Genomic DNA, 22,939 nt, shown 5'->3' on the forward strand with positions numbered 1-22,939 from the left:
TTTCATGCTTTTGCATCATCATCTCAAGCCTAGCACTCTCGCTGCCCTGACAAGACAATGTACATTAAAAGCACCTCAAGGAGATGGCTGGAAAATGGAACTTCATTCTCTTTATCTGCATGCGTCCGGCCTTTCAGGTTCCTCAGGAGACTGTGAAATACCCTGGACTGTTATCATCATTATCAGACAGGCAGTAGCTGTATCTTTATGTCTGGATCATGGCCTCATAGACTAATGCTAACCCCAATTAGTTGGCAAATGTAGTGCCTAGGAGGAGTGAATGTGTGTGTTACGTGCCGTGTTGTTTTGTGTGTTTCTGCTCTCTCTCCTGTGTCTCTTCAGGTCCGGGTGGTTAAGTGACAGGGAGAGAGGAACATCCAGCACCAGTAGCCCAGATTACACAGTGTTGCAAGCTGTGTGTGTGTGTGTGTGGTTTAAGTCGGCGGTGGACGTGTGCCGCGGTCAGCACCGGCTTCCTGCAGGAGTGACTCTGTTAATCTGTTCGTGCAGTAGTCTTTAAGGAAGACTCTATCTTTAGTTTGATTTCTCAGTGTCACTTTCCTCCTGAAAGTAGTTTTAATTTGGTGGTTGTACACATTCCCGCTGTTTGTGTGTGGGTGTGAGGCTCCCGGCAGACTCTGGCCCAATTCCAATCCGGCCCCACCCTCCCACTCCGTGGTGGAGTGAACTCCGTTTGTAGTCACACTCACAGCTCAATGAAGCACCCTTCATTAAGGTGGAGGGTAGAAATACAGCAGCCACTTTGAGACGAACTTCCCTCTCTTCAGCAAGGAAATAAATATCAGACTTTATTGATCCCTGGGGATAAATTAAGGTCGTTTTGCTCCCGTTATAGAATATAAATATAAATATAAATAAAAATAGAGAAATATAGATAATAGAGAAAATATAAAAAAGAAACATATATAAAACAGCAGTGCAAATAATAATGCTGAAAAATAGGATCTATGCAAATAATACAAATGCATGCATTTATAAAAATTCAAGAATAGTGTAAAGTAAGAATATTATTTTAAATGTACTGTATAAATAAATACAGTTTTAATGCCGGAGTAAACCAGATTATTCACAGCTGAATGAATGCACTAAATTATTGTACTGTTAAATCAGTATTGCACAGTTGAAGATATAATACATTATGGGGTTATAACTCCTGATAGGGTAAAGAAGAATAAATATATGTTGTATGTATATATATTCTAGACCAAACAAGGGTATATTTGATCTGAAATAAAATCTATTTACGTTATGTTGTTGACATTTGTATGAAAATAAAGTAGATTCAATTAAATGTCTATCTGTTTGAGCCGTTTACAAGTAAATGTTTAAGTCGGCATCGATGCAGGCTCACTGTTATCTTTATCTTTTATTCGGATCTCCATTAGCTGTGGCTGAAGCCCAGCTATTCTTACTGGAGTCCACTTAAATCACTTTGCACTGTTAGGCTTCATTTCAGTACACAATCACATTACAATTTTTACCAACAATGACCACAACATCAAAAGCGACAGCAACAAAACAAAACAATATTCAAGACACAACCCAATACACAACACAGGACCTATAGGTGCAAGTTAATACTATTGACAGAGTACAGAGGTAAATATGATTCATTAGTGGTTGGACCATAGCATATTATGTCAAAATACAAAAACATACAATGTTGGAGGGTTTTATAACTCACTTCCACTCCCCAATGATTGGTTTGGAATGGCACTTAATATGGCGGACCCTCTATGCGAACGCGCAAACAGAGTGGAAGTGGGTAGGGAGAGGATGTAGGGGGTCGTTTGGAATTAGACCAGAGTGTGTGTGAGGTTCTTCTCCCCGGCAGACTCTCTCTCTCCCTGATGCAGTCAACTCACCTGATCAACCTGCACAGCTGCATCTCATCTAATCATCCACCTCAGCATAAATACCCCGGCTCTCCAGTCACTCAACGCCCGATCGTTGACTCAACCTAAGTGGTAGTTTCGCCTCGGCCGCTCAGCCTTGTTATTACCTTCGCCAAGGCAAAAGGCCCAGGAAGGAGGTTATGTTTTCATCGGCGTTGGTTTGTTGGTTTGTTTGTTGGTTTGTTTGTTTGTTTGTTTATTTGTTTGTTGGTTTGTCCGTTTGGACGATAACTCCAAAAGTCTGCGCTGTATTTGAATGTAATTTTTTTGGAGGGGTGGGGTCTGGCACAATGAACAATCCATTAGATTTTGGTGGCGATCCAGATCATGATCCGGCTTCGGGAATTTTTTTTAATTACTCCGCTCAACCTGTGCGTTAGCACCACAGGCCACCACAGGGGGGCAGCAACGTACATGAAACCTGCCTTGGCAGAGATCTGCACTCTCTGAGTGCACTTCTAGTTCACTGAGGAATCTTGTTCATAGTTTTTGATATTGTTAGTGTCTCTAACGTTTTGTTCTCCTGTGCCTAGGATCACCACCTGCCTGCCTGCCTGCCTGCCTGCCTGCCTGCCTGCCTGCCTGCCCGCCCTCCTCATTCCAGCCTCATCATCCATTCCTTCCAGTCATCATTCATGCTTTTTGGCAATAAAGCCTTTGTTCAACTTCCTGCCATTGTCTGTGTCTGCGTTTGGGTCCAAAATGACACTGATCGTAACACCAACTGTTTTCTTGGCAAGTCTACGAGGAAGTGTGAGTTGTAAGTCAAGGACACTCAGATAAAAGCCATATAAATACTTTTTATTGAACTTTATGTACATAGGTTTTGTTTTCCATCCAACAGTTAGATACATGCTTTGCATAAAGCTATCTGGTCCTTAATGTAGTCTCTACAGGGGCAGATGCGAGTCAAGGACTGGTCCGATCTCACACAGCTGAAGAGCAGGGGATCGGACTGGAACAGACAGTGTTTACTACTGCTGTTGTAGGCTGGAAACACCAATTGACTGTCGGAAAGCTCTGATGTTTTACAATCTACACTGAAGCTGGGAAAAAAAAGATAAAAAATTATCAGAGCTGTGTATCATAAAGTCATAAAGCATGTAATTCAAATGGTGTTGGAGAACGGTGGATGTGAACACACTCCTTACTATCGGGACTCTCGCTCAGAACCATAGACTGTATATACATTATATAAGAAGTGGACATAGTCATCATAACATCGCCAATTGGTTTATGGAATACGGTTTTGAAGCCTCAAGATATAACAATTAACTTTCATGAACTGAAAACACACTGTTAAAGTTAAGAGTTAAAGTTCTACTACGAAAACACGGACGGCAAACTTTAATTTAGTTATACATTTTAAATTTTTTGTCCTTCCCTCATTTGGTGCGCCTCTATGGATGGCACCCCTAGCATTCACCTATACTGCGTATGCCATGGGCCGGCTCTGCCCTGCTTTATGGTCTGTTTTACTGTAAATGAGAACCATAATTTACTAAATGAACATCATGCTGTATTGAACAAAACTTGAAACTAGAGATTGAGACCATAAACTCATGTTTACAATGTTTACTGAGGTAATAAATCAAGTGAGAAGTAGGCTCATTTTCTCATAGACTTCTATACTAACAGAATTAGTTTTGCAACCAGAGGAGTCACCCCATGCTGGCTGTTAGAAAGAATGCAAGTTTAAGGCACTTCAGCATTGGTTTCACTTCTCATAAGAGGTTGCCGCCTGCTCAGAATCAATTCTGTAAGGTTCTGCAAGCTCCAGCAAATTATTATATTAAGTATAGGATGGTGGCGATTGGGGCCAATGCTGGATTAGGTTCTGTCAACCCTAGCAATGGGAACAGCTTTAGGGGAGAATCTGTCTGAAAGGCTCAACTCAGGGGTAAAATCACCAGGTTCATTTTTTTTGTTTTACCAACTAGCTAAAAATAGATTTTGTTCATCTTCTTTTAGCTGCTCTGTCCCCTTTTCAAAAGGAGAACTAAGCAGCTGAAATTGGCAAAATTGGCTCAGTGTGGTGGTGAAAAGTCTTCCTGCATGGGCTCTGACAGCTTAGATATATTTCACAGTAACTTTGAACTTCAACACTATATTTGTATTTCCCGGCAGAAAGTCTCCAAATGACTCAAGAGCGATTTAATTTGTAAAGCAGTCCAATTTTTATGTTTTGGCAAAAAAAAAAAGTACAAACTTCTTATGAGCTTAAAAATACTGCCGAAAATATGTAAGTGAATATCTGACTGTTTCTAATTTGTAGTTGTCGGCTGGAATATTCCTGATATTTATACATGTTTATACATGTGTGGTTAAACTTCCAAAAGTGATGTAACCAGTGGATTTCGGCTTATACTTTCAGTTTTGTTGAACCTCTTCTAATAGTAATAAAAACAGATCAGTTCTCCAAAGATGCTATGTTAAGACACATGACTATTTTATAGGTGAGAGCGTCCCCTCACAACTCATTTAAAACCACGTTTCATACACACAGAAAAAACATTTAAGTAAATCAGGATTCATGTGACTGGATTCATGTTTATGCAAAGTACCATGTGTGTACTTACTTGGCAAGATTCTGTACTTTGTTAAGATGTGGGAAGAATGCAGGTTCACAGATCAGCCCTGCCTTCTGGCATGCCTGTTTACAGGACGTTTGGGCCTTCGCTTTCACAACCTGGAGCGCGCTCAGTGGGGGCCAGCTCCCTGTACTGGTGCAGAGGTCCTGAGGTACAGATGAGAACAAGATGAGAAGTAAAGAGTCTTTCTCTTATGACAAAAAATCTAATCTGATCCTTTTTCCATCCCCTAAACCATGGGTCAGCAACCTTTACTATCAAAATAGCCATTTTAGGCAAAAATAATAAGAAAAATCTGTCTGGAGCCGCAAAACATTTGAGCTACATTTGAGCTACTATATATACAGTATATATACGAATATTATGACTTTATTCTCATAATACTACGACTTTTTTTCTTGTAAACCTATGACTTTATTCTCGTAATATTATGACTTTATTCTCAAAATCTCTGATTTATTTTTTTTCCCTCAATGTGGCCCTAATACTCCGTCATACCATAGACCTACAACAATGATAAATAAAAATTAAAATGTAAACAAAAAAACTGTTATTCATTCCCACAATTTTTTTATAAATCCACAGGGAGCCACTGGAGAGGAGCTAAAGAGACACATATGGCCCCTGAGCCCAAGTTGCTGACCCCTGCCCTAAACCAACATTCCTCCAACCTGTTTTTCAATCAGGATGTTGACCCTCTGGAGCATCCCTTCACAGGAAAACTCATAGGGAAGGTAGGGCTCAATCTGAAATGTAAAACTACAATTATAGATATATTATGGCACAATTGCAGCTCTGTATAAATCAAACTGAGCTTTCTCTTCATTTCCAATGTACTCTTTGGGAAATAGGTCGATTTGACAACATATTTAGAAGGTACTTGCAGTCTGATTGAGGATAACAGTGAGAGCTCTCTCCACATCTGTGGAGTTGTGCATGTCTACCATCCATACGTACGGCTCACCTATGGCTTCAGCATAAGGATGCTGGGATGCTACCTGCAACGCATACACACAAACAGTAAAACTGAATGATACACCCGCTATTTATTTATATCTTCATAAAAAACTTGCATCATTTTATTTATTTGGTAAAGGCAGTGGGTTGATTTCCCTGTTGGCTCAACTAGCTCATTATTCCATATCTTTGTTTGAGGTTGAAAAAGATCTCTGTACAGTGTGTGAGGTTCTACACATGGAAAAGTGTTTAATTTGTTTATCACATCACGGTAAGTCCCTCAGTTTTGAATATGACCCCTGACCTCTCTGGTGTTAGGCTTTCCCTTGAAGAACTCTGCGTTCAGGCTACTCTGCGGAGGGTGTAGCCTGGGGTTCAGGAAAGCACAGCCATTGGCTAAGGCCTCCAATGGGGCGGGGCCTTCATACGGGAAAGACAATCCAACAAAAACCTACAACAGACCATACATAAAAAAAAATAGAAAAAAACAAACAATTTAGAATTTCATAACCCTTATAAGCAATGAAGAAGTATATGGTAACCGCATGCACACAAAAATCCTTTGGGGGTTTGAATTATTTTGAATTTAAATTGGAAAAGTCTATAAAATGTTGCATCCACAATTTTCTGTAAAATGCAGACGTAAATTTTCCTTAATTTTGTGAGAATTCATTATTAACATGTTAGAGATATGTTTCTGAAGTGTTCTGAAGAAAATGATAAATTACTTCTACATGGGTTCTCCGAAACCTAAGTTGTTTAGATGGGTAGACCACGTTCGTGTCCCGAGTGAAACCAGAAGTCAACATGGATTTATTTGTCACGTAACTTTTGTACTTAAGTAACGCCACTTCTGGAGTAATTTAAAAGGCCAAACCATGATCTTTTCCTACACCTAACTAAGTAGTTTTGTTGCTTGAACTTAACTAAGTAGTTTTGTCACCTAATCCTAACCAAGTCAATCTTTTCCTAAACCTAAGTTGTTTAGATGGGTAGACCACGTTCGTGTCCCGAGTGAAACCAGAAGTCAACATGGATTTATTTGTCACGTAACTTTTGTACTTAAGTAACGCCACTTCTGGAGTAATTTAAAAGGCCAAACCATGATCTTTTCCTACACCTAACTAAGTAGTTTTGTTGCTTGAACCTAACTAAGTAGTTTTGTTGCCTAAACCTAAGGAAGTTGTTTCCTAAGACCATATGCATGTAATGAGCGGAAATTGACGCGTTGCTGGACATTCGTAAATGGTAAATGGACTTGGACTTATATAGCGCTTTTCTAGTCTTCTGGCCACTCAAAGCCCTTTACACTACATGTCAGCATTCACCCATTCACATTCATACACTGATGGCAGAGGCTGCTAAGGTGCCAACTTTGCCCGTCAGGATCTAATCTAAATACTCATTCACACACCGATGGCTATGCCTTCAGGAGCAATTTGGGGTTAAGTGTCTTGCTCAAGGACACATCGACATGTGACCTGGAGCAGCCGGGGATCGAACCACCGACCTTCCAATTGGTGGACAACCTGCTCTACCCTCTGACACACAGCCGCAGGAAAACGAACAAAAAAGGACTAACTTTTTCGTAAGATATTATACAAACCGTTGTATGAGAATACGTTAGTCATAACTGATTTTCATACTGTGTGATCCATATCTGTGATTGATTTTTGCAGTATTTTTTAGACAGAACTCCCTCGCCAGGTAAGTCTGTTTGAATTTATAGTTTATCTATTGGATCTTACTTGTGAATTTTACTTTGTAATATAATCAATAATACACATTGAAATCAAATGCCCACCAACTACAAACAACATAGACCAATATGCTTCAACATCCTTTTTTTTTCTCATAATAAACTACACAAATCCTGTCTCAGAAAAGCCCCTCTGACTTTTAAAAATCTCTATGTAAGTAATCTTTTTCAGGGATTTTCTCGTAAAGATGTATAAACGATTTTACACAGTGGCCGCCCTGTACAAAACTGTTTTCTTTAAAGTGTTAGTTTCTGTATTGTAAAAGAGCCACCTTATCGATTGTCAATTATAGTTTTCAAATAGTGCTTATCACTGGTAAAGGTTTGTCTCCAGAAGAAGAAAAAAGAAGTTCAGGACCGGACCGTGCTGCTCAAATCTGAACTGTCTGAATCTTCTGCAGATCAGATAGTCCAGATCTTTCAAATCGAAACATTGTACAATCTGCTTTAATGTTCTTTACAATAGAAATGAGTAACACATTTTAAAGGTCTTATTGCTAACATTTTTATGTAGATTTAAACACAATATATCCACAGAGCTTTTAGAAAGGTGTCTAATAAAAGTATGGCTTATCTTGAAAAAAAATATTATGACTGTATTTATCATTTACAAATTGTGGCAGGTCCAAAATTAATGTTTTTCGGTTCCCACTTCTAACAAGGCTTGTGAGCCAATAGTACTTTGGAATCACGTGGAGTCTCTGCGTTGTCAGTTAGTGTGGAAAAAAATGGATAAATGGCTGAGATTGACGGTGTAGGGGATTTACAAATGGAACAGGTTTGGTTATTAGCTAATTTAATAAATAATATTCATAGAATTATTATTATTAATAAGAATTATTAATCAACATTAATAATGAACGGGGCACCACCCTGGAATCAGGGACCAATAACCAAAACGTTAATCCAGTCTCATAAGGGGATTGTTCACTCCAAATGCCAGTATTTAAGCACTACTTTACACTTAGGAGATGAACGGTGAAGGGTGAATCCGAGCACTGACTCTCATAACCAGCCGTTATTACAATATGAATGCACAATAAACACAGACAACTGCTATTTAAAATAAGACCATTTATTTAAATATAGTGATCTTAATCAACAATAAACACTCTAACAACATTAATCTAAATCAACAGTTATTACAGCAGTAATTACTAATTAACAACACTTTTAATAAACAAACGGACATTCTACAATGCAGCTCTAAGCACTAAACTAGAATTAAACAAAACACAAAGGCAAAAGGAAAGGTGTGTGCGGGAGAGAGGGAGATGTGTGTGTAAGAGAGAGAGATGTGTGTGTGAATGCAAATGTGTATATGTGGTGTGGGAGGAGCAAAGGACACCCTAAGTGGACGTCACCACGCAAGTGGTCACGTCACGCGAGGGGGGGGTTTGCTCGAACGTACAGATCACGCACAAACGGGGTGTGACTCCCACGTGACCTGTAAGGTAATGAGGTGAGCCTATGTGAGGAGGCGTGTCTATATGTGTGTGTGGTGTAGGGAGGAGCAAAGGACACCCGCGGTGGACGTGGTGACGTCACGCGAGGGAGGGGTTGCTCGAACGTTACAGATCACGCCCAAACGGATGTGAAAGTCCCGCGTGATCAGTAAGGTAAGAACGTGAGGAGGCGTATCTACGTGTGTGCGTGTGTGGGAGGAGCAAGGGAAACCCCGAGGCGGCGTCACCGTCACGAGGGAGGAGTTGCTCTGGTGGCGGTAGCGCCACGGAAATTACCGACTGGTACGAACGGAGGTTTAAGTCCCACGTGTCGGCAAAGTGTTTGTTTGTGTGTGGTAGAAGTGGAGGGAAAGAAAGGCGGGGGCGCCTTAAAACAGTATCACAGTAAAACAGTAAACACCGCAGCAGCAGGAATCCTAACTGCCGCGCGAGAGATGTACTAGCTGGGTTATTATCACTCAGATGCTCGGCAGGCAAACTCACGTTAGCCAGCCGTGCACTGGTCTTTCAATAATAAACTACAGCCACAGATCTTCACGTTTAGCAGGAGCTAACACAAGGAGCACACAGTAATCAGAAGGTCAGCAACAGTAAACAAAGCAACATAAACAAGCAAAGCAAAGCAAAGCAAGTTAAATAAACAAAGCAAACAGACGGACTCGGCGGTCCGTTCGTTCAGTATAAATCAACAATAGTTATTAACTTATTGGAATATACAATCTCACTAGTCTCTGCCCAGGCACAAGCCTCTTACTTGAATCGCTTCTTCGGAGCGATAGTGGGGTGGATCTTCGTTAATTGGTCCGGCGGCTTCGTGCTGGCTCGGACAATAACGGGCCGTTATGGAGCTCGTCAGCTGCTGAACGGCAGGCTGGACCTCCGTGTGGCAGCGGAGGGGGAATCAGCCAGAAATGAAGGAAAGGCGGTGCGCTCGTTTCCTTTGATGAAGAGCGGTTGTCCTCGGCTTCCTTGGTGAAGCCGGGCTGTAGTCTTCCTTCTGCAGGGATGTGGATCAAAGTCTGATGGACACAACATTATCTTAACTCGTCCAGCGAGGTCAGAAAATGTGGCTCGGTCTTAGGTGAACGCTGAAGCGTGGGGTACCGTGTTGGGTTTGCAGTGGAAAAGGGAGAAAGGGAGAAGAGGGCGATCTCCTCAGGTAGCGTGCTTTTATCTCTTGAGATAGTGGGCGTTTCTCCGGGAAAGAGCCCACGTTTCCTGTTAGCCTCATCCAATGGGGCTGCTCCCGTTTGGATTCAACTGAGATCTCGCGTGAAGACGCGAGATTTCATGAGCTTGACCGTTGGGTCCCCTGCTGTGATCAGGCTTCTGGTTTCCCATGTAGGCCAAGGCTCTTTGTCTCGTGAGGTCCCTACAGTCCCCCTTTGTTCTGAAGAGTGGGACGCAGGTCCCGGTCTTTAGAGCATGAATGGGCCGAACAGTCCGTGTAGGTGATGGTAACCTGAGGGTTACACAGTCCATATTCCCGAGTGGGAAAGAGTTTGGGTAGTCCATGCCGTTCAGCGCATGACGTTTTACAGAGGCTCTAGTATCTGGGCAGCTGATTTATCTATTTCTTGTTGCATTGTTTTACATTTATACATCATTCAACCTGAGGGAAACACCAATCTTATCACATTCTTTGCTGCTCGGAGAAGGAGGAAAGAATTAGGGTTAGGGTTAACCAACTTACTCCTTGAGAGGGGTGGAGCCAGTTAGAGGTGTGGTTGAGGGCTGATGTATGAAGCTTGGTGACACAAACAGAAGTGAATCTAGTTTGGCCTGTAGTGTCTGGATGTACTTGTACATGCTGTGTGCAGCGATGGCCGTGATGATCCAACCACCAAGCAAAAGCACCAGGGCTATCCAATTCATCGGATGATCTTGATAGGACGATAACCCATTCATATGTGACGAAAATATGGTGGTAAGTCCAGTCGGTTTGAGACTGAACTGACCCAATTTAGTCCCTTCAGCCAGAAGCTGCTGTTGAAGGGTGTCGCCTATTGTGAGGTTGTGACCTCTGAACGCGTCCATGATCTCAATCTCCACGTCATGTCTGTCGGGGTTGAGATGATGGAGGACAATGTCATCGATGTGTATTGTAGCTCCCAATGGAATTGTTAAAAACACTGTCTGGTTAGGTAGTGTTACTTTAGTGGCTGTATCATGGCGGTCATGACCCAATAGGGCTTCGGTGGCCGATGTACGAACAAGCCAGCGATTGCCAGCCCGTTCCACCCGTGTCTCCGTGGTCTCATCCCTGATGGTCATACTACCTTGACACTTCTGTTCGGGAGTGTCAGCTCTCAGGCCGCAGAGGTAGTTCGTTCCATCTTGAACAAAGGGGTTGCTTGGGCAAACCCAGTGTATGTCCTTTGTTTGGCACACATGTTCAGGTTGGGAATGAGGTAGAGAGACGGGTCGTCATCGTGGTAGGCAATGGTTGGTGGTGTTCTAAGGTGTACATGGGTGTGTTCTCTTCCTCTGAGAGTGGGGACTGCCCCCCCCCTTTCGGGTGTGGAGGCTGCCCTCTCTCCTGGAAGTGCAAAAGGCTTAAGGTTATCTGGTCCGTGTGGATCCAGAAGGAAAGATCAGAACCCGGATTAGGTTCTGGAAAAGGCATGAGCATCGGTGGGGGTCCTCTGGACTCCTGGATGACGGCGGCTTGTCCGTCTGACCGATGAGCACGGGCTCTGCATCGTGAGTGCAGATGCAAATGGGATGTACGAGAGTCATCCCCTGAAGAGTGATGGAACCTAAGTGTTGGAACACATAAGGTTTAGTTCAAAACCGGAGTCAAGCCGATCAAGGGTGCTGATACAGCTCCTTATGAATACTGAGGTGTATATGCGTGTGGCATTATCCTTGCGGACGAGGTTGCCAAGGAGGTCAAGAATGGAGGTTGCGGTACGTTCGGTGTGGCGGTCCCAGGGAGCAACGTGGGCTCCTTTGGTTCCCTTCTCCAGCTTACGACGTAAACTTTGGTGGTAGAAGAGAATGGGATCCAGACATGTCATACTGGTGGGGGGCTGTCGTCGGACTTCTTTGGAGAGTCTGGCAGCGCTGGTTGTTGACTGGCTGTCCCAAACTGTCTCATCGCTTCCTCGAAACACTTTCGAATCATGTTTTCCATTTCTTGCCAACCCTCCCCTCTGGGGGGTTTGGGACTGCATCATTATACTTACCTCTTTGCTTGGGGTTTTGGTCGTACTGAAACCTCTTCGGTTGGAAGGTATCAGGTTGCCTTGGCCTGGCCTGATTGTGGAAGTAGCCTTGGTTACCACCCCCTTGGTTCTGTTGGTCACCATGCTGGAGAGGTGGTTGGCTACCGTACTGGCGAGGTGGTTGGCGTCCCTAGTAAGTCACCCTGGCATTTCCCAAGCACAAGGCATTTCGTTGCCTTCGAGTGCCAGGTCATTGCTCTCAGAGGACTGAATCCCCAGGACACGGGCGGCGTCATCTTCTTGCCACTTAACAGGGCGTGTCTGTGTCTCCCAGGCCATCTGCGCATACCTCCTGATCTCATGCATGCTGAGGTTGTTTGACCTGCTGGACATCGTGACATCATAACGCACACTTTCGTGGAGGTTGTGCAGGAACAGGGACTTGAAAGTTTGTTCTTCCTCCAGACCCGGGGCGTTACGTCCCTGAAAGTAAGCGGCTCTCAGGCGTCTGTAATAGTCTCTCGGGGACTCATGCTTTTTATGCATTACTGCGAACGCGCCGAGAGTGGCAGAAGCTGGATCCGTATATGGAGAATACTCCTCTCGTAGGGCATTACAGAGGGCTGGATAGCAGTCTCTGATTTGTGGTGCCAAGGATTCCATGAAGACATGAACGCTTCTAGCCGTAGTCTTCCACACAAGCTTTAGCTCCTCACGTGACGAAGCGTGAGGTAGATCAAGAAGGCAGCGCTCGATCTCCCTGAGGTAGTCGTCGATGTTGGACTCTCGACTACTGGGATCAAAGCGCTCAATGTCCTTTGCCAGGGACTCAAGCTGATGGGTACGCAGGCCATGACTTCGGGGCGGGTAACCGCGGTCCGAGTCATCTGAAGACCCGTAGTCGCTTGGGTCACCCAAGCGGGAAGGACGATGGCTCCTCCTTCGTGCAGGGGGCGGAGTCCGGTTGGGGTTAGGTCGCGAGCTACGTGACGTTGAGCGATCGTCCGCGTATGGGGATCTAAAACCACTCACTTCTCGTGAGTAACTTACCCCTGTCCGGAATGGAGGTGGAGATTGGTCGAACCGCAAAGTAGCACGGCTCTGGATGGATTGGGGTACACTCCTGGAGGGCAGTGAACCTGTGTCCATCGGGCGTGCCGCTACTGGGGCACGGCGACCATCACGAGTGATGGGGTTAGATGGGGTCCAGCCAAGGGTTTGGCTGGATGGATTAGCAGCAGAAACGTTCTCCGTATCTGAGTCAGGTGATTCTAAGGAGAACAGGTTAGCAGCGGTACTTACCTGTCTGGCTTGTGCCTCCTTAACTCTGGCCTCTGCTTCCTGCGTGGCAGCCTGAAGCTGCGCATACGCGGCGTCAGTCTCCTCCAGCAGCCGAGCGCGATCTTCCTGTGTTCGGGAGACCTCGAAACGGTGATCCCGAACCTCCCTTTGTAGGTTGGAATTACCACACTCTGCAGCCTGGAGCTGCGCCTGGTGCTCGGCAGCTTGCAGCTGCGCTTTGCGGTCATACAACAAGACTAATTGACCGAGCACATCCGGGACGGTGCGCTGTGGCTTCCCGGTCGGCTGGTTGATAAACTCAACCAGCTCTATTATCTTACTTTCTACAGTGCTAGCACTGTAGCTATTAAGGTAATCTTTCTCCTCGAGGGAGAGCTTGAGGAGGCCAGCGACCGCATCCTGCAGGCATGGATCGCTGGACTCATGGGGAGTCTCGGCTCCTGACTCACGGGTGTCGTTACTACTCATTTTGCTGAGCTAGTAAACTATAACCCTGAGATATAAAATAGAAAGTTGATACTATGTTGCTGAAAGAAAAATGCACAGGTAAGAGGATTTGACCTGTGGATTACAAAACTGTGTTAGATTTGTTAAAGCTATCAGGCTAAAGTGTTACTCAAATCCTTTGGATGTTAATGAGTCACCTTAGCACCTTTAGTCAGTAACAGCTTATGTTAATGGGTTAGGGATTCCACAAAACAAATAGCAACCACAATTGCTATTTCAAACAAACAAGACAAAACCAACCACTAATACACACTTAAACAGTTCACGCTGATTATATGCTTGACAAATCCTGAAAAGAAAATCAATTTTCAAAAATCTAAATTTTTGAAAAATTAATAAATCAAAAGTGACTATTCTGGATTATTGTACATGAATATTGCAATAACTGGTATCAGAGAGCCTCACACGGGGCACCATTTGTAGGGGATTTACAAATGGAACAGGTTTGGTTATTAGCTAATTTAATAAATAATATTCATAGAATTATTATTATTAATAAGAATTATTAATCAACATTAATAATGAACGGGGCACCACCCTGGAATCAGGGACCAATAACCAAAACGTTAATCCAGTCTCATAAGGGGATTGTTCACTCCAAATGCCAGTATTTAAGCACTACTTTACACTTAGGAGATGAACGGTGAAGGGTGAATCCGAGCACTGACTCTCATAACCAGCCGTTATTACAATATGAATGCACAATAAACACAGACAACTGCTATTTAAAATAAGACCATTTATTTAAATATAGTGATCTTAATCAACAATAAACACTCTAACAACATTAATCTAAATCAACAGTTATTACAGCAGTAATTACTAATTAACAACACTTTTAATAAACAAACGGACATTCTACAATGCAGCTCTAAGCACTAAACTAGAATTAAACAAAACACAAAGGCAAAAGGAAAGGTGTGTGCGGGAGAGAGGGAGATGTGTGTGTAAGAGAGAGAGATGTGTGTGTGAATGCAAATGTGTATATGTGGTGTGGGAGGAGCAAAGGACACCCTAAGTGGACGTCACCACGCAAGTGGTCACGTCACGCGAGGGGGGGGGTTTGCTCGAACGTACAGATCACGCACAAACGGGGTGTGACTCCCACGTGACCTGTAAGGTAATGAGGTGAGCCTATGTGAGGAGGCGTGTCTATGTGTGTGTGTGGTGTAGGGAGGAGCAAAGGACACCCGCGGTGGACGTGGTGACGTCACGCGAGGGAGGGGTTGCTCGAACGTTACAGATCACGCCCAAACGGATGTGAAAGTCCCGCGTGATCAGTAAGGTAAGAACGTGAGGAGGCGTATCTACGTGTGTGCGTGTGTGGGAGGAGCTAGGGAAACCCCGAGGCGGCGTCACCGTCACGAGGGAGGAGTTGCTCTGGTGGCGGTAGCGCCACGGAAATTACCGACTGGTACGAACGGAGGTTTAAGTCCCACGTGTCGGCAAAGTGTTTGTTTGTGTGTGGTAGAAGTGGAGGGAAAGAAAGGCGGGGGCGCCTTAAAACAGTATCACAGTAAAACAGTAAACACCGCAGCAGCAGGAATCCTAACTGCCGCGCGAGAGATGTACTAGCTGGGTTATTATCACTCAGATGCTCGGCAGGCAAACTCACGTTAGCCAGCCGTGCACTGGTCTTTCAATAATAAACTACAGCCACAGATCTTCACGTTTAGCAGGAGCTAACACAAGGAGCACACAGTAATCAGAAGGTCAGCAACAGTAAACAAAGCAACATAAACAAGCAAAGCAAAGCAAAGCAAGTTAAATAAACAAAGCAAACAGACGGACTCGGCGGTCCGTTCGTTCAGTATAAATCAACAATAGTTATTAACTTATTGGAATATACAATCTCACTAGTCTCTGCCCAGGCACAAGCCTCTTACTTGAATCGCTTCTTCGGAGCGATAGTGGGGTGGATCTTCGTTAATTGGTCCGGCGGCTTCGTGCTGGCTCGGACAATAACGGGCCGTTATGGAGCTCGTCAGCTGCTGAACGGCAGGCTGGACCTCCGTGTGGCAGCGGAGGGGGAATCAGCCAGAAATGAAGGAAAGGCGGTGCGCTCGTTTCCTTTGATGAAGAGCGGTTGTCCTCGGCTTCCTTGGTGAAGCCGGGCTGTAGTCTTCCTTCTGCAGGGATGTGGATCAAAGTCTGATGGACACAACATTATCTTAACTCGTCCAGCGAGGTCAGAAAATGTGGCTCGGTCTTAGGTGAACGCTGAAGCGTGGGGTACCGTGTTGGGTTTGCAGTGGAAAAGGGAGAAAGGGAGAAGAGGGCGATCTCCTCAGGTAGCGTGCTTTTATCTCTTGAGATAGTGGGCGTTTCTCCGGGAAAGAGCCCACGTTTCCTGTTAGCCTCATCCAATGGGGCTGCTCCCGTTTGGATTCAACTGAGATCTCGCGTGAAGACGCGAGATTTCATGAGCTTGACCGTTGGGTCCCCTGCTGTGATCAGGCTTCTGGTTTCCCATGTAGGCCAAGGCTCTTTGTCTCGTGAGGTCCCTACAACGGTGAGTGCCTGACAACAACTTGTTGTGAAGTGAATGCAATGGAACGGGGGAGGAAGAATGCGACATCTAGTGGCTGACTGTTATCAATAGCACCTTTAATAGTGGATATCGCTCTGCCCATTTTTGTCAGGATTTTCTTTTGTCACGTTCGTCAAATGGGAGAAAGGTTACCACTTTAATGCTACATATTGGGGTTTAATATGATCATATGAAAAGAAAAAACAAGTATAAAAAAAAAATACTTTATGATGAGAAATTAGAAAGAAAATGAGAAAAGAAGTAAAGCCAAAGTCAACAAGGATGAATTTAAAGGAGACACTCTCACCTTGCTCTGTCTCAACAGGGCCTGAACCTCAGTGCCTTTGACAATGCCGTGGTTCTTCACATAGCTTGGAATCGAAACGGATTGATCAACTGTCCCATGGACCTCCAAGTACTTATGGATGATGTCCAGATATGCTCCTTTACCCTGCAGTGTAACAGCAGAGGAAGCAAAGACTGTGACTAGCTGGGAAATCAATGGAAGTGGCACAAATTACACTTCTTCCTTGACATGTGTGTACAGTATGTTATGGTGATGTCCAACAGACTACTAAACACCCACACATACTATATCCACAAAGAGTAAAATGAGTTGACTTAAGTATTTTTAATGCATATACAGTAATACCAATCAAAACTCTGTTCCCAAAATGTGATTTTTTTTCTTTTCTCTACAGCCTCCCCTAACTAGAACCTGGATACTTCCTTAATACTTTCTCAAATAAATACAGGTGTGTGAAGAAATAAATATCTATCTTTCAATGTCTGTCCATTGTTACCTCCCAAAACTTGGCTCTCTTGCCGTACACAAGGGCTTGGTTTTTTCTTCCGACAGACTTCAACTGCTCGGTTTCTTCAGAGCTCATCTGGTGCTGCACCACAAAGCCCAGGAATGTGTTGTCTGGTGTATGAGCTGCTCACAGTAAAACAATACGCGTTAATCAAGATACAAAGATACAAAAGAAGTAGCCAGTTTTGTTCCTCTCAGATCAAGCAACATTATGTAAATCACATGATTAGCAAAGAAAAAGAGGCAGAAAACATACGGAACATGGTGTAGAACTGCATTGGGATCATGTTCAGGTTGCCAAATGGACCCTTAAGGTTGTGCTTTTTGGCCCAAGCTACATGATTGAAGTCTGGCTCAGTGCCGAAAGTGTCCAACACACGAATCTTGCACCTGATCGATGTACAAAAAGGTACAAAGTTCCACTCACAAACACATTAAAGTGGCAGTAAGCAGAATGTTTTTGGCATCATTGGGCAAAAATTCCATTATAACCATTCCATTATATGATTAGAGGAGAGTATTATCCAGAGTCCAGTACAGGGCTCCGCCGTTGCTTACAGAACTAGGGTTACAATATTGTAACCTCCGTTTTGTTGCCTAAACCCAACCAATCATTTCACGACGTTAACCACGTGGCATCGTTCGTTTCTGCAAGCATGATACGAGGCTAATATGAAACGTATTTATGAAACATACTTTTGGTTTTGAAACATTCAACGTATCCCGCGGTTTTGCAGAAACGTACAATGCCGACAGTTTTTCTGGCGACTGGGTTGCAAACAAAATGTGCACATACTCTCACACTCATATGACCGACAAATAAAATCAATTTTATTTGTAAAATGATGTCAGAACCAGAAACTCACCTGTATTCGATCCAAGATGCCCCTAGTGCTGTCTGAATCTGTTTAAGACCAATAATGTCTGTATAGATCAGGTCTGCTTCCACGTTTGAATGACGAGTTGGGCAGCTACCTGTCGGAAGCCCTAGAAATCTAGAGAGAGATTAACGCAAGAATGGATATACAGAAATAGAGTTATTATAACAATGAAGTGGAAATGTATATGGTTGTATGCAATGACACCAGTCACCCTGACAGCAGCCTGTGACAAAAGGCTGTTTTTTCTGTGCATACTCACTGCTTGAGGTCAGGTAAGGAGGCAGAAAGGTGAAGATCATGACCCAGGATGTAAAGTGTGGAGATGAGATCACTCCACTGGACTAGTTCCCCAAGGGGGCCCCCATTAAAGGAAGAATCTGCTATTCTAAAACCTGATTCATCTGTCACTGCTCCAGGATGCACCAGAATCTGGGAAGGGATAGAGATCCTTGGGCAAGATGCAACAAAACATTTTCTCTTTCCTTTGATTCATACTCTTTTTTTTGTTGTTGCCAGAATTCAACCGCTATAATTGTTTTAGTGCTGATACAGTTCCAATACCGTTGTTTAAAGTGGCAGTAGGCAGTATATTTTTGGCATCATTGGGCAAAAATTCAATAATAACCTTTCAGCATACTGTAATTCAAGTGTTCTGAGAGATAACTAGACTTTTGCTCCTCCTCATGGCTCTGTTTTCAGGCTTTAGAAAATCTAGCCCGTGACGGGAGACTTTGACCAATCACAGGTCATTTAATTGAGAGAGCATTCCTATTTTCTGTGCTCCGGTCATGTGACCGGAACTTGGTGTTTCTTTCACCAGATTTTACAATGGCGGCGGCGTCACAAACTTTCTCATTTTACAGCTAAACCGTGCACTACAAGATGATTCTGAAAACATTTGAGGAGAGAAATAGGCATTAACGTAACAGAATATTGATTCATATTTGATCAGCGCTGCCTAGTTTGACAGTTTGGTCGGAGTTTGCGAGTAATCGACAGCCGGCTCTCATAGACGGCAGCTGGACAGCAGACCTCAGATCAGCTCTTATTGCTTGTTTTCCTCCTGTATGTGAAATCTTGCAGATGCCTTTAGGAGCACCGGAGGATACAAAGGCACATGATTTTTTTTCAGGTTACCTTTTTCATGTACTACTATCATGATACAGCGACCGTTTTATTAAAAAATAACTTTTTTTCAATCGTATTTGCTCCAATCTCACCTACTTCAGCTTTAATTGAGTGATCTGAAACCACAGAAAGTGCTAAGACCACTACGATTTATTTACCCACCTGTTAAACTTTAGCAAATAGCGAATCTTTTTTTCAGATTTCAAAGTAATATGGCCCTTGTTTCATATCAAAAGCCTGTTGAACATCTAAGGATAGAGTGGCTTCATCTGATGGCTCATTTCCTGCATAACATTAAGTAATGGAAGACCAGTCTAGTTGAGTTTAAGAAAGAATTAGGCCTACATGTATATAATTCCCATCTATAAAGTTCCTGGTTTTAGTATCACTGGAATGATTATTTAAGGAGGAAGGGAGGCATCCAGCTCTAAAAACACCCTCTTTGAAATGGAACGTGTACATCCCATGTGCGTCATTATGAAACTGTACAAGTCACACTGAAAGAAAGAGCACAATCAAAACTATCTAAGAATGGACACATTCTCTCTATGTTTAATCAGTGAATGCCATAGTAAGGTATCGCGTTAAAGGCCATTAGGGTGTCCTTTATTTAAAGGTCCCGTATTGTAAAAAGTGAGATTTTCAGGTCTTCCACATTATAAAGCAGGTTTAAGTGCTATATATCCAAACGCTCAGTATACGGAGAAATACATTATTCAGAAATTGTGCTTTTGAAACAAGCCGTTAGGATTTCTTTCCATTTGTGATGTCACAAATATACAATATTTAGACGATTACGCAGTTTTAAACGTAAACATTCTAAATGTGACCCAGTTTATTTATTGTTGCAGTGTATGTAAATAACATCAGCTGACAGGAAGTAAACATGGACCCAAACTGTCGCCTAGCAACGCAATTCCGTTGCAATTCCGTTGAAATGCACTAAAACGGAGTGTTTCAGACAGAGGGTGAATACAGGTATATTAAGGAAGACAGAACGAGGAAAATAAAATATTTTTTGAACATTACAGCATGTAAACATGTTCAAATGGAAACGCAAAATACAAGTATGAACCTGAAAATGAGCACGATATGGGACCTTTAAAAAATTACTGAGAATTTCGAGTGGAAATTCTGACCCCCATCATCATTATAAACTCCGTATGTGCCATGCGAGAACAGAAGGCATAACAACAGTAACTAAGGGGGTGGGGGTTAGCAAACTGTCAATTAGTGTTCCAATAAAAGCAATGTGGAGGTATACATTACCTTTTTAGCTTTCCTCTCTGTGAGGTTGTATTTGGCCGACAGAGAGCGTCCAGCCTCGACCCAAATGTTTTCCATACTGCGAATTCTTTGGTGAATCCAACGGAACTGTTTTCTATTTGCCATAGGTGGATACAGATCTGTTAGACTTTTCCGTACCACTGCAGGCCCCATCTGGATAAGTGAAGAAAACACATTATGTATTATTGTGATGGACATCCGAATCCCTCCACAACACAATGACTTCTTTCCCTTTTAGTACTGATAAAAGTAAATCTATGTTCTTTTCAACTGAGCTATACAGGATCACAAATCATCGCCAATGTCACAACTCCCATTTGTGTCAGTTATGCCACTTTCCACTCCCTATCCTGATCAGAATTCAGATTGAAAATTTTTCTTTTTTGGACCATGAATGCCACTTACGGTACTAGCATTTTAGTGGCACCATAACCACCAGATTATATAGGCAACTAATGTGGGAAATGAGCTCAAGGGACAGTGGAAAAATGTAAGAATTATAATTCAGCTGTGCAGTTTCAGGGTGTTTTCTACTGCAGGCTGGTCTCAAAGTGTTCGTAGCCATACCTACAAAAAGTAATGCACTGTAATTTGTGTATATCCCACAAAATCAATGTGCATGTAATCCACATAATTGTCAACCAGAAGTCAATGTTGATTTATTTGTCACGTAACTAACTTATATAACACCACTTCTGGTGTTATTTTAAGCCAAATAACAATCTTTTCCTGAGCCTAACTAAGGCGTTTTGTGGCCTAAACATAACAAAGTCTTTTTTTTTTGCCTAATCCTGACCATGTTGATCTTTTCCTAAGCCTTACTAAATAGTTTTGTTATCTACACCTAAGGAAGTTGTTTCCTGTGAAGACAAATGTTTATTTTGAAAAGACTGTAAATGCATGTAACGAGTGGACATTGACACGTGTTGCTGGACATTCGTAGGAAAACAAACGAAAAGGGAGGAATACCTTTTTCGTAACCTCTGATTTTTCCACTACAGGCTTCACTCGGCCTGGAAGCAAGGGACACCAGGACTCTATCTTAAAACAAAGCAGAGAGAAAGAGGCGACAGTTACTCCAGCACCAACCAACCATACAGTTTTTCGCCTTCTTGCATCTACAACATTGAGCATGTATGTGAAGATGTCTTCACTGGCCACTGTTACTGTGTGATATGAGAGCTTGAAACCACTTACCTCACTGAGGTAGGTAAGGATGGAGCACAGAGACCCATTCACCCCATAACTGCTGTAGCAAGGGTCAGTCTTCCAACTGTTTTTCATCCACTAGGAAACCAATAAAGTACAGAGGGCCCCAACGAAAAAAAAAGACAAGTACATAATCATGACCAACCCTGAGTGAAACACAACATTAGCATAAGCTATCCAAGAGCTGATACTGGATCGGATATTAGGCCAATACTGACTAAAATAGCTGGATCGGGTATCGGGGACAATGGGGCCGATCTATTCAATTCAATTCAGTTCTATGTTTATATATATATACATATACATTACATTAAGGTATTTAAATTTCCGTTTAAGTTTTGAAGAAATTTATTGTTGCATTATTATTACACTTGAACGGTAATCCCTGTTAATTTTGAAGATTTATTACCAAGTTCCTGGTGCATGATTTATTATTTTAATAATAAATAACAATTCAGTAAATTTATATTCATTACATTTTGTTTTTTACAAAGTTAGGAAAGTACAATGTTTAAGTCAAGCCTGATGATGCCTTACGCGTAAAAGAATGGTATCGAATCCGTACTCTGTATCCGCCGATACCCAAAGGCCAGGTATTGCTATCGTATCATGACTGAAAAAGCCGGATTAGTGCATCCCTACTTTGCATTACATCAAAAATACGTTGAGAAATCGATTTATTTCAAAGTATTCTGACAACATGACATTCATAGGAATTTGTACCAATGAGATTTCAATGGTTGTTATCACACTGATAAAGCAATTTGCCTACCTTCAATTTCCCCTTGCAGTCTGGGTGTCCATCCAAGGGCGGCAATGGGCAATTTTTATCCTCTTCGATTGGCTCTTATACAAAACACACAAACAACAGCAAGTTTGCTCATTCAGAGATGCTCTAATGATTCAAATGTATTAATTTCTTCATTTTGATTAATAATAATAATAATAATAATAATAATAATAATAATAATAATAATAATACATTTTATTTAGTGGCGCCTTTCTGGACACCCAAGGACGCCTTACAAGAATCAATTTAAACATAGACAGATAAAACAATATAAAAACAACAGGACATGACAGAGACAGATTTGTACAGACACATAGGATGGGTGCTGATGAGTACTAGAGAGAGTAGGCCAGTTTAAACAGGTGGGTTTTGAGGAGGGATTTGAATGATGCGATATTGTCAGACTGCCAGATGTGTGGGGGGAGTGAGTTCCATAGCCTGGGAGCAGAGCAGCTGAATGCCCTAGCTCCCATAGTGCTGAGGCGTGAGGTGGGGGTGGTCAGAAGTCCGGCAGATGATGAGCGGAGGGAACGGGAGGGGGTGTACTCCTGAAGGAGGTCTGTGAGGTAGGTGGAGGGCTTTGTAGGTGAGCAGAAGGGTTTTTGTAGTCGATCCGGGATTTAACAGGGAGCCAG

The 22,939-nt window shown here is 42.9% G+C and overlaps 1 protein-coding gene across 1 annotated transcript; it reads right to left on the reverse strand.

The window, feature by feature from the left end:
* Positions 1-2,711: 2,711 nt before the first annotated feature.
* LOC141782131 (alpha-1,6-mannosylglycoprotein 6-beta-N-acetylglucosaminyltransferase A-like) lies at positions 2,712-22,609 on the reverse strand. Its single transcript, XM_074658188.1, has 14 exons — positions 22,287-22,609; positions 21,503-21,592; positions 21,275-21,346; positions 20,288-20,458; positions 18,150-18,319; positions 17,876-18,004; positions 17,266-17,399; positions 16,999-17,132; positions 16,503-16,646; positions 5,769-5,915; positions 5,392-5,505; positions 5,179-5,253; positions 4,496-4,653; positions 2,712-2,962 (listed from the first exon to the last, which is right to left on the reverse strand). Exons 2-14 carry the CDS (start codon positions 21,587-21,589, stop codon positions 2,761-2,763), a joined length of 1,737 nt encoding a protein of 578 aa, XP_074514289.1. The 5' UTR covers positions 21,590-21,592; positions 22,287-22,609; the 3' UTR covers positions 2,712-2,760.
* Between the last annotated feature and the right edge of the window lie 330 nt (positions 22,610-22,939).

This window comes from Sebastes fasciatus, chromosome 14 (assembly GCF_043250625.1).
Source record: "Sebastes fasciatus isolate fSebFas1 chromosome 14, fSebFas1.pri, whole genome shotgun sequence".
Lineage (NCBI taxonomy): Eukaryota > Metazoa > Chordata > Actinopteri > Perciformes > Sebastidae > Sebastes > Sebastes fasciatus.

Bases quoted from the DNA above. Each gene is read 5' to 3' on its own strand.
- LOC141782131 (XM_074658188.1), bottom strand. From the start codon at position 21,589: ATGAAAAACAGTTGGAAGACTGACCCTTGCTACAGCAGTTATGGGGTG. The intron at 16,647-16,998 runs GTAACAATGGAC...GTTACACTGCAG, and splicing joins AGAGAGCCAAGTTTTGGGAG to GGTAAAGGAGCATATCTGGA. The intron at 5,254-5,391 runs GCAAGTACCTTC...TTTACATTTCAG, and splicing joins CTGTTATCCTCAATCAGACT to ATTGAGCCCTACCTTCCCTA.